At 31.6% G+C, this 13,028-nt stretch overlaps 1 protein-coding gene across 2 annotated transcripts in view; it reads right to left on the reverse strand.

Annotated features, from left to right (window-relative positions):
• The window catches only part of LOC143078956 (neural-cadherin-like), a 69,699-nt gene extending 60,785 nt beyond the window's left edge, over window positions 1-8,914 (reverse strand). Inside the window, exon 1 of one of the 2 annotated variants that reach the window (XM_076254034.1) lies at window positions 7,303-8,914. In XM_076254034.1, the coding sequence (XP_076110149.1) occupies window positions 7,303-8,533 (1,231 nt within the window). In that variant the 5' untranslated portion in view covers window positions 8,534-8,914. The remainder of the gene's footprint in view (window positions 1-7,302) is intronic. The other variant, XM_076254035.1, reaches the window with a different exon arrangement.
• Between the last annotated feature and the right edge of the window lie 4,114 nt (window positions 8,915-13,028).

Consider the following 13,028-nt stretch of genomic DNA (forward strand, 5'->3'; position numbering starts at 1 on the left):
CAAAGAAATACTGATTGACAAATCCAATATTAATGTACTCAAAACTAATAGAGATTTTTTTTTATATCTATATTGGTCACAATAATAAAACTCTTCCTGTGGAGGGGAAGATAATCAAATTAAAACCTATCTTATATTTATTCTCAATAAACAAATAAACTGATTTATTATATTATGCTAATTACATTTATCATACAAAGAACTATTTATTCTAAGCTAATTACATGCACATTTATAAAATACATGTACATGTATCATGTGTAGGAAAAGAACTTTTAAAATAAAATTTAAATTTACACCACACTGCCTCCTAATGTAATAGGACTGAAATACATGTACAGTCTAGGGTGAAGGAGAAAAATGAAGGGTATTGGTAAAAAATGTAAATGGCTTACTATTAGAGCTAAAATTAGGACAGAGCTGAAACAATCAAAGACTGAATGAGTTCCAAGGTAAAGAGGATACTTCTAATTCTAGATGGATCAATAAAAAGCCAGCACATTTTGTTTGTTTGATAATAAATAGTCTGTAATATATTGGGATAAAAACTCACTCAAGGTTGTACGTTATTGATAAAAGTTCTGCGAAATTATATATATGTTACAGTAAATAGGTGAAATTAGGAATTACATGTAATTACTAAAATTTAGGAATTACATGTAATTCCCGATGCACTTAGTAAATACAAGGAATTCCTAAAACGGCCCAGTAATTACCAGTAAATAGCTGAAATTAGGAATTACATGTAATTACTAAAATTTAGGAATTACATGTAATTCCCGATGCACTTAGTAAATACAAGGAATTCCTAAAACGGCCCAGTAATTACCAGTAATTACTAATTTTAAAATGAATTTTTACACCTATTTACTAACTGTTAAAACAATGTTGAAATATGGTCAGCTGATCAAAAGTTATGGTAATACCAACTATAAAAGATCAGTGAGTACTCTTAATAAAGGTCCAACTTGTCTCTGATTGTTTAGTGATAATGACAGTTGTCAATCATACTAGTATTAAATCAATACCCACTTACCTAATCAAAATGTTTTTAAAAAAGCCTGCACATCAACACACCTTAATGACATACATTCTTAAATGAACTGCTCCAATAATATACTATTTTTTTTAGATTATATGTGCATTATGTGCACATAGATGATAACCATAGGGAACTATATTTCAGTGTGAATACATTTAGTAACAGTAGCTAACCTGTCCTGTTGTTAGGGAGGCCGGTGCCTAAGTAAAGATATAGAACAAGTTCTAATCTTTCCAAAAAGTGATTAGCCTAAAATGTACCTTTTTGATATAGGAGCATTAGCTACGAGATATACAAAAAATAAAATATGAAATTCTTTTGTTCAATCATTAATGAAAATGATATGTGAAATGATATTTTTAGCAGTCAATCTGGTACTGGTGCATTTGCAAGTGAATAATTAGACCTTAATGAATACGTATGCATGTGACCTTCAATTCTATGTTACCGATGTATTCAGATTTAAAATTGTAAGGTTTCTCGGAACCAGTATCTCGCCTACTTTTGCTGTTAGTCGCAGGCTCAACAAAAACGGGAAACAAATATTAAAATTTTCCTCCAGATACTCTCTTTGACTAGTACTGTAAGAAGCTTCTGTCCAAATTTGGTTAAAATCCAGGATGGTTTGTGAAATCTAATTAATGTTTAAAAAAATGCAGAGTGTATGTATTAATAACTGGTGAAAAACGAAGTCCATTTATAAGGAACATACGAAAAAGGATTGTTTTACAAACTTTTCTTCTGGGTATTATCTTATTATCATATACAAGCTTCTGTCCAACTGGTAGAAATCCAGGAACTTGTGAAAGTTATTAAAATTCTAATAAACAGCTGCGCCATGAGCGCATGATACGCCCGACGTCTTGTGTGGAAGTTTTATGCAATAATCATAAATAGTTTCTGAGGAAGTTTTAAGCAATAACCATTTATTGTTTTTGAGACACGGCGGGACATGTGAAACCCCCCCCCCCCCCACCCTGTTTTTTTTTACAAATATCACTAAAATAAAATTTTGAATCAAACCAAAAAGTATACAGATCTTTAAATTAGTATAACAAAGAAGTGTGTACAGTTTCAAGCAATAATCATAAATTGTTTTTGAGATACGGCGCGACATGTAAAAAAAACCCTCCCCTTTTTTACAAAATACTCAATATCACTAAAATAAAATTTTGAATCAAACCAAAAGGTATACAGATCTTTAAATTAGTATAACAAAGAAGTGTGTACAGTTTCAAGCAATAATCATAAATTGTTTTTGAGATACGGCGCCACATGTAAAAAAAACCCTCCCCTTTTTTACAAAATACTCAATAACTCAAAAATAAAATTTTGAGTCATCACCAAAAAGTATGCAGATCTTTAGATTAATATAACAAAGAAGTGTGTAAAGTTTTAAGCAATAATCATAAATCGTATTTGAGATACGGCGCGACATGTAAAAAAACCCTCCCCCTTTTTTACAAAATACTCAAAAACTCAAAAATGAAATTTTGAATCATCACCAAAAAGTATACAGATATTAAGATTAATATAACTAAGAAGTGTGTAAAGTTTTAAGCAATAATCAAGAAACGTTTTTGAGATACGGTGCGACATGTGAAAAAAAACACACCCCTGTTTTAGTTACAAAGTGCCATAACTCAAAAAGTTTAAATCTTATTTTCACCAAAAAGTATACAGATCATTTGACCATCATAAGAAACAACTATATTGAGTTTCATGAAATTTGGATAAGTCGTTCTCAAGTTACGGTGCGACATGTTTACGCCGGACAGACAGACGGACGGACGAACACCGGACATTTGTATACCATAATAGGTCCCGTCAAAATTTTGACGGGCGTATAAAAACTATAACCACAGTGTGAATGTAATGTTCACTGACATAAAAACTAAGTCCATTTATAAGTAAAATACGGAAAAATTAATTTTATTTTTACAAAATTTACTTCTTGAAATTATCTTATGATCATAAACAAGCTTCTGTTCAAGTTTGATAGAAATCCAGGACAATTTAAGAAAGGTATCAAAATGTAAAGAACTTTAACCACATTGTGAATATGTGTGGATGGTACTGACGACAGAATGGTTTGCTATGTCTCGCTTTTGCGACAATAGTCGCAGTTTCGACAAAAAGAAACAGAATGACAACATTGAAAGTAAAACTAAAGGGATGGACCAATTAGTTGACTTATTCAATCCACAAAAAGATGATTCTTATACAAGTAAAAACGATGATAAAATTTTGTGGCAGGTTTATAAGCTTAAGTTTGGAGGTCTTAAAAAACTCATAAAAAAGAGAAACACCGAAATATGAAATGTGACTCTTAACACCATCAAAGTTTATAAATTTGTTTGTGAAGAATGTCAGCTTCGTTGCAACAGTCTGACAAAAGAAGTCTTAATTTTGTAAAAGGGGATACTTGTCATTGGGCAAGTATGCCTGATAGAGATTTTGATTTAAAGAAATTATAAGATTTTAAGAAATATCAAGATTATTCAACCAAATTTGGCATTATCGAATGTCTATCGGCAAAAAGAGGTGACAAAGTTGCCTATAAACTTCTCACAATTTAATGCATTTCTCAAAAGTGGATTGATATCATTGTATTCTGAAAATGATTTTTAGGGAGTTTTAAAAACTGTTAAAACAACCATTTTTCAGTTTCAGTTCACAAACACTAAATAGTAAACAATTTTGATGTACCTTATAATCCTTAATCCTTAATTAAGTAAGCCCTAAAATACCTACCCTTTTACTTTCTTATTTGGTATCTTGAGTTATATCTTTAATTTTATAACAAAAATATCAAGTTAGTAAATAGCTGTAAAAATGACCAAAAAAATCAGTGAATACCAGTAATCACTGAAACAACTAGTAAATACATGTAATTACTAAATTGGCTAGTAATTACAGGTATTTACTGAAATGTTTAGTAATTACGTGTAATTCCTAATTTCACCTATTTACTGTAACATATATATATACATGTACAAGAGCATTGAATAGTATACATGCATGTATGTTTGAAGTCAGATGGCATCCATAGGTTTGAAGGACAACATGAATATATATATGGTCCTTGTTAATAACTAAAGTTACTAAACAGCAAAAAGTGTTGTACTAATTGAAAATATCACTCTTAATTTTGCCTACAAATTATAAAACTGTGGATTTCTAAACCTTCAAAGAATGAAACAAGAAAGCTTCTTTACTGGTACGTAAAAGCTCTTGATGACTTTATAAGCTATTCATTGGTGAAATATATAACAAGAAAAGACCTTAAAAACATGCGTTAGACGCGATTGACCTTACATTTAATTATCAGTAACAAGTCAAATAGGATTGATACGTAGGTCTAGCCATTTCAAACAACACTGCACTCCCATTTTTAAAATCACAGTCTTTTGATAACATAAAAATTTACAATTTAAAAAATGGTAATGACTCACAGATAGTATCAAATTATATATAGTGTACTTTGATTGAAAGTACAATTTGATAATCTTCATACATGTACCAGTGGCGGATCCATAACTTTTCCTAAGGGGGCCCGCTGACTGACCTAAGGAGGGCCCGCTCCAGTCATGCTTCAATGATTCCCTATATAATCAACCAGATTTTTCCCACAAAAGGGGGGCCTGAGCTTGGAGATTGTTACAAAATGTACCTTTACAGGGCTCTTGAATTCAACCCCCTCCCCCACTTTAGTTGGGTTAATTACGGCTCTTGAATCCAACCCCTTTAACCCTCTTTAATTGAGTAAATTATAAGATTGCATGTGTATTAACTTGTGGACTTGAAATAAATTGTCTCTACATCTTTTTCATTGGTGATTGTGTTCTTATGTTTTTCTTTAGACGTTTTTTTACTGCACCCTTTTGATCATCTGTCAATTTTTTAAGCACATGACAAATAGTCTAGTGATATTAACTTTTTAATTTAAATAAATTTAAACTAGAAATAATTGAGTCACCAAGTGCAGGCCTGCATTTTTTAAATTAATAAAAAAATGTTTTAAACGGTCTTAATAGTTAAATAACTCAGTTCTAGTTTAAAGTTTATGAACTCAAACTAAATTAAGTAAAATTCTACATGTAGATGTAAAACAAGTTGCTTTTGCAACATCAATTCAACATGAATTGAATTTTGACCTGAGAGGTGCTACATGTATAACAAATGTACATTAAACATGTTAAAGAGAAACAAAAGATTCCAAAAGGACATTCAAACTAAACAGTCAAAAACAAACAGACAATGCCATTATGCCCATATCATCATGATCATTACGACTAAAAACAAACAGACAATGCCATTATGCCCATATCATCATGATCATTAGGACTAAAAAGGAAACCAATGAAAAGAAAAACAACAGTACTAGTCTATAAAGCACAACACAGAACAAAATCTTCAGACTGAGCAACATCAGCTCCTGCAAAAAACTTACTGAATATGCATATACAGTCTTTACGATGAACTTTTAAATCTACAGGCCAGGAGCTGATCAATTTTTGAAATTTTTTAGTTAGATTCTGTTGGCCTGATGATATGATTTTGACAGGCCAGAGAGCAATTTTACAAGCTTGGGCTGCCGGGCCTGTGGTTCAGCGTGAAGACTGCATATATATACATTTCAAATTAAAAACATATAAAGGTACAATTTTGAGTACATCTTCATTGTATGATCATTAAATTGTGATAATATGTATACATGTAAAATGTAGTATTAACATTTATAATGCCTGTCACTCAAAAAAGGAGCCTAAGTTTTGCACATATTGATAAAAGAAAATGTGGGATGCCAGTTGTGAAATCCAAAATGAAATCACTTCTTTTAAAGTTTTCCAGATTGTTAGTTACATGTATATGACTGTTTAAATTCTTTGTATAAATAATAAATAGATCTGTATTGTGAAAAAAAACACCAAAGTAAACTAAGATGTGATTATACCAATATTTATACTATAATCAAAGCCTTTCCATCTGACCATGAAATTACTTAATAATCTATTCAAGGTGTACAACTAATTTACCTAAAGTAAAAACAATGGTTCATATGTCAATCATAATTCATATACAACTTAGGTGTTGTCAATAGTGTACACATACATGTAAAGCAGTGCATAAAAAGTTAATAACTTGTTAAAGAAACAGATAATTAAACAATCATAAAATAAATATATTATACATGTACATGAGCAATAACTGCATCCATAAAAATGTCTGTCTGTTTAAATTCTAGAATCATTTAGGGGGTTTTGTATCGCATGTAGTGTAAAAACAAATTACTTTAATTTTATTTTACATAAATGTATGCATTTATTAAAGATAAATTAAAAATAAAGCCCACTCGCAGCTGGAATTTTTCATATTTTCGTCTAGAAAAATCCCGACTCAAAATTGGGTATCATATGAAAGTTTCATCTCAGCACAAAAAGACTAGATCTGCTCTGGATGATTTTTTTTTTAGTCTGGTTGTTGTAGTTGGTGAGTCATTAATACACAGATACTGTTTTTCATATCTAAAAAGATATTCCTGTATAAACCAACCTCCTGGGTACAAATTACATGTAAGAAACTGTGAATGTACATTTTACATGTAATTTTTCCTGCAAGATCATTAATCTTTTTAAATCCATTTGGATGGAACGAAAGAGAAATTGACAAAAAGCTTGTTTGGGAAAATTGGAAACCCTTAAGAGTCGAGAGCTCCTGGGTAACAGTTGTTGTCACCTTACATTTACAAGATGCACATCCACTTCACCATTGTGGGCGACATTTCTAGTCATTTCATTACCTTACATTATCCTGATCTTGTATAGGTACATGTACTAATATAGGTTTCAAAATATTTCCTAAAATGTATATACATTTTGTACCTGTACATGTAAAATGTATCAGAGACAGATTCTTTAAAATTTATATTAAAGAGAGGTTAGAGGGCGCTCTTAATTCTGCTTTGCATATGTTTTTGCAAGTAACAATATGCCCAACATTGGCTTGCCAAACTAGGACCCCCCTTTTCATAATCAGTCTGCACCAAAAGCTTTTTCAACTACTAGTCCGAAGACCAATATCCTGACATTTTTCTTATTGGTCCAAACAAATTTTTGCAAAAACTTACTAGTCCGAATGAAATTTTACTAGTCTGGGGCATCGGACTAGTGGCTAACCGTGCAGACTGTTATCATAATCCTGGATCTTATACCTGTATGCATGTTTTTAAGTTTATATATATTGTATTGATATCTTACCTGTCTGACTGTTAGTATTTGTTATATTAAACTGCATGATGATGGATCTGTGACTGGCTTCTTCATAATTCAAAGTATTTCCTTCTTTGACAAAAATATTTCCTCTCGTATCCACTTGAAACATGTCAACAGTTGATTCTATAAGGTGGTACTGTTCAATGCCTATTGAAGGTGTCAGCTGTGAAGCAATTGAGAAAAGAGGTTTGCTTTTACCCTCATTTTCAAAATTTTCAAAACTTCTCTCTAATCGATTGACTGATCGTTTTGACAAATGATGATGAGGAATAAACTTTAAATTCCCGGGCAAAATATTTATTTGGATGTTTGCTGATGACTTAAGTCCACCTTGGTCAGTAGCCACTACTCTGAATTTATGATCACTTACAGAATATGAACTTGAAGACAGTATGATATCTCCAGAGATTGGGTTAATACTGAAATCTGTTGTTCCCTCTAAATGATATGAAATTGTTCCAATATCCTTGTCGATGGCATGAACCTTAAAAACAAAACTCCCAACTGACAAACCAGCGGGTATATTTGCGGTATATTTAGTTTGATTAAATTCAGGAATTTCATCATTTTCATCTTGTATATACACATGAATGACAGTTTGTGCAATCTTTCCCTTCAGTGATTTTGCTTGTAGCAGTAATGAATATGAATCTTTCTTTTCTCGATCTAGTGGTCCATTAGTATAAATTTCTACACCTTGCTTAGCACCATTTTTGTGACGTTTCACATAAAATTTATCTCCCGTACCAGAGACAAATCTTAAGGACACATCTGTATCACAATTCACAAAGAGATCCCCAATGACATCTAATTTAGTATGTCGAGCTGAATTTTCTAGCACTGATGCAAAATATTGATGATGTGAAAATGAAAATAATTTTGAAGAATTATCAACTTTAACAAGAAGATGGTGTTGTTCAGAAGTATGCACATCGCTTTTAATAATGATATCAAATGTTCCACCTAAAAATCCAGAAAGATCACCTTTTGATTTGAATTCTGTGTCAGACAAGTCAAATATTCCTGATAACTCCTGTTGATTAACTAATGATGGTTTGCCAGCTAATGATGATATTGTAATAATGACAGAATCAGGTGGAGTTAAATGAGGAACATGAAGTTTAATAACACGATCACACATGACAAGATTTAAAGCTAACAGAATTAAATATGATCCCAGACACCACAAACTACTGGGAGCCGCCATCTTGCTCATCTTTTCGATTTCAAAAATATTCAATTACTTTCTTGCAGATCAATGATTGATTTTAAGAATAATATCTTAGACACATAATTAATTTCTCCTATGTGAACACATCTCCAAACCATTTACCTCTAAAGTGAATGAAAACGAACGTGAAAGCAGAAATTCCGATAACATTACCGATTCATTCTCTTTCAACAGTTGATCATACCGAAGGATTCTTTGAATCTCTTTGATGTTTTACACAATTTGAATGTCACATATTGATAAATTCATTTTACTGAACACTGATTAAACGTTTGTTGTTATTTATCACCTGGGACCCGGTTTTTCTTATCTGTCAAAATCCACTCATTCAAATCCAGTGTGAGGTACGGGAATGTGTCAATCTCCGGAGGCGCGCTGGAAATTACGAACTCGCTATACAACAAATAAATGCAGGTGTCCTCAACGAGGTCCGCGTATTTTTATTGAATTATTGAGTGTTTAACCAGACATATAATATTATATGTCTCTGGTTTAACTGATTTCAAATATATTACATTCTAAATAATAATAATAAAAGCACACAGTATTTAATTCATATTTTCTTGTGGAATGTTTTCTCATGAGAAATCATACCCCATTTTCTTTTATATAGAAGAAGAAGAAGATGCTTTATTTCCTTAAAATGGGCTCACAAGGAGCATAATACAATATCATACACTAGTATATATATTATACATCATTTTATAACTGGCTTTGAGGTAAGGGTTTTTCTTATTGTTGAAGGCCTTGCGGTGACCAAGTGTTGCTCACTTCTACGTCATTTCGTCTATTATATAGAGTGTTCTCAATGACATGCAATCATACCACATCTTTCTTCTTTATATTTAATAAGTTTACTCTTTATTCTGTATGAAGATTCATTGAAGACCTGTTGGTGACCTTCTGCTGTTGTCTGCTCTATGGTCGGGTTGTTGTCTCTTTGGCACATTCCCCATTTCCATTCTCAATTTTATCAGTATCTGTTCCATTTTTTTTTAAATAATCAAAAGTCATGAAATTTTTAATAAAAATAAATTGTTTTCAAAGAATTATGCCACATATTAAGCGCATACTTTAGTAAAGAAGATATTCCAAGTCGTTTTACAAGGATCCGCATTTGTTTATCTTTTGATACAGAAAAGTTAAATATGTCTCACCTGCCTAAAAGGTAGAAATCGCGGTCCAAGAAACCGAAATTTTATGTAAATGTATAATAATATTTCAATCCCATTTAACTCAAAATTTAGAACATGGATGTATATTTTACATTACATATTAAAATTAACTAAGTGAAAAATAGCTTGTATGCAAATTTTCGTAAGTGGGATCGAAACTGTAATGCACCCCCTTTAACATACAAGTGTACTGGTTGATATTTAAGTCTAGTAAACTTGATTTATCTATTATTTGTTGTTGTCTTCGAATTAGCTTTCACTTACAGCGAGTACTCAGTTGAATAGGTACTTTAATTATGTTTATTGTCTTTATGTAAGGGTTAATTCAGCTCCAATGAACTGATTTTTAAAGTTTGTTTTATAGTTTTGCTGTTATACCACCCTGTATATTCTATAAGTGGCTGTCCTAAGTCAGTACGCTGTAATACAGTGATTGTGGTTGATTGCTGTCTTTTATATTTCTTTTTCGTTCATAAATTGTCATAAATCAGACCGTCCCCATTGTTTGATTTATATCCAATGTGGTCATTTCGGGGTCTTTTATATCTATATACCTTGGCTTTGGAGTCTCCTCATTGTTGAAGTCCGTTTTGTGAACCACAGATACTACAAACGATGTTATATGAACACAATTTGACTGTTGTACATTGGCAGTCATATACCGTAGTATCACATCTCCCTATTGTACTGATAATGTACTTTATAAATAAGATCAGCCAAACTAATAGAAAAAGAAGTCTTAAGAACAGAATACTATTATATACTTTTGAGAGATAACGTACATGACATATTCATCAAATTCATCATCCGAGATAACTGAATCTATGATAAAACTAAGTTAACGACGATATGCCACATACGATACCATTCTTCTTTAAAATGACTCAGAGTTACCAAATTCGAATTAAAGAAGCCACCCAAGATTGGATTTTACAATTGTAACATATTTTGTTTTTAATTATCAGTATCTTTTATATATCGATTCACAAATAATAAAGAGGTTAATAGAGGTATCTTCATTAACCATAATCCACACATCACCGGGAACCGGTATGTCAAAAAGTTTTACAAAGTAATAGAGTTATCTTTCTTACGTCCGTGCCAGTTTCGTTATATTCCAGCTAATAATTCATGTACACCCTATTATGTTCTATAAACCTGAACATTCAAACATGCAAATTATAAACGACCACGTTTATTTTTCCTGAAGTAACTTTGTCTAAAACAAATGCAGTTTTTTAAACGCTTTTATTAAATTATGTAAACATCAATTTTTACCTAAGGTGCGTTTTGATAGTAACCTTGAAATAACCCATATGCATACATCTGCTTTCGAATATGAATAGTATTGACTATACATAGGTTATTTTGAGAATACAAATGTCTTTACTAGAACTTCATGTCATTTCGTTGAATATAATCAGAATTAGAGACATTTGTTTTACTTACAATAACGACTGCCGACAATGGTCATATTTTTTTCATTCTTTACTAGAATATCTAGATAGGCTACTGCTCTAAATGCCACATGCTCAGATAGTCGGTAAGATAAATTTGTTACAGTGTGCTAGTGACCTAATACGATATCTAGTCCTCAAAATAAATAACCTACTTCCATTGGTCTATATAAAACAAATACCAACAATAACCACTTGTTATCTTTTAATGTGTTTTGCTGTATTTATTTCAATCGTCCATCATCAATTTCTTCATCGGTTAGATGTATCCTAAACGCCGTATTGCTTCTATAATAGGACGCAACACCACAACTAACCATGTATTACAATAAACCACGACTATGGCAAGCCGTTTTATTATTTATTCGAATTTCAAGATATCTCATATAATATATAAGGTTTCTCATACAGTTTCATTTTTATAAGATATCTTATATATCATATGAGATATCTTATGTAAGATATCTAAAAGATTATATCAGATATCTCATATAGTGTATAAGCTATCTTATATACCTTATAAGATATCTTCTAAAATTTATAAGATATCTTACAAAGAATATTAGATATCTTACAAAGAATATGAGATATCTTATAAACATTTTTTATATAAGATATCCTTATAAAGAAAATTATATAAGATATCTTATAAAATATATGAGATATCTTATAAAATATATGAGATATCTTATAAAATATATGAGATATCTTATAAAGAAAATGAGATATCTTATAAAGTATATAAGATATCTTATATAAATCTTATGATACTCGATATGATTGATTGATTTTTGGTGTTTTAACGCCACTTTTAAGCACCGCATTTGTGCTATTTCGTGGCGGCCAGTTTTTATTGGTGGAGGAAGCCGGAGTGCTCGGAGAAAACCACCGAACTTCGATAGGAAAACTGACAATCCTAGTCAATTAAGATTGGGGTCGAGTGCTCCCACACGAGCAGGATTCAAACCCACAACCTCAGTGTTGACTGGCTAGTGATTACAGTAGCAACTACTTAGACCACTCGGCCCCGATACACAATATGAAGAACACAAGCAAATATTTTATTCGCCTATGAAACCAAGAATGCTACTGTCTTATCATTAGAAACATGACACTGATGCACACTTTGGCCTAGGAGCAATGTTGTTGCCCTAACTTTTTGGCCAACCTTAGTTTACACTTCTCAGTCTACTACCACGCCTGCGATTGCTGATGCACTTCAGCGTAATTCTTATCAGTAAAATACAGAAATTAAAAAAAAAATCTTTATCTTAAGATCCCATTTCTTGACCTTGCAGATAAGCTTATGTTTAAGTTTCATTACAATCCATGAAGGTTTACATTTGTTTCATGTAAGAAAATATATGACCCAGACTATATTCAAACGTTAACAAAGTCCATCTATCAGGAAAATACAGAAAATAAAAATTAAAAAGTTTGCTTTTGACATTTCTTTTAAATCATTAAACAAGTTTCTGTGAAGGTTTTACAAAGTTATTGATGTTTAAAAAATATAACCACAGACTGAACATCAATGTTGTTAACGCCGACACAACCGCAGACAGCGCAATATAGGATCGCTATATGTTTTGCTTTTGCGATACAATTGTGCCTGCGCGACAATAAAAAATGGATAAATTGGACAACTTATATGTACGTTTCGACGATTAAGTGTATTGACAAGTAGTATGTATTCCTATGGACACTAACTGCGCTCCTTTAATAGCAGATTTATTCCTGTATTGCTCTAAATCTCAGCTTATGACCAAACACAGTAAAGACGACAAGTCCTGTTACATTTGGCTGATATATTCAACAACCCCTACCGTCATCTTGATGATTTTTTCC

This window comes from Mytilus galloprovincialis, chromosome 6 (assembly GCF_965363235.1).
Source record: "Mytilus galloprovincialis chromosome 6, xbMytGall1.hap1.1, whole genome shotgun sequence".
Classification (NCBI taxonomy): domain Eukaryota; kingdom Metazoa; phylum Mollusca; class Bivalvia; order Mytilida; family Mytilidae; genus Mytilus; species Mytilus galloprovincialis.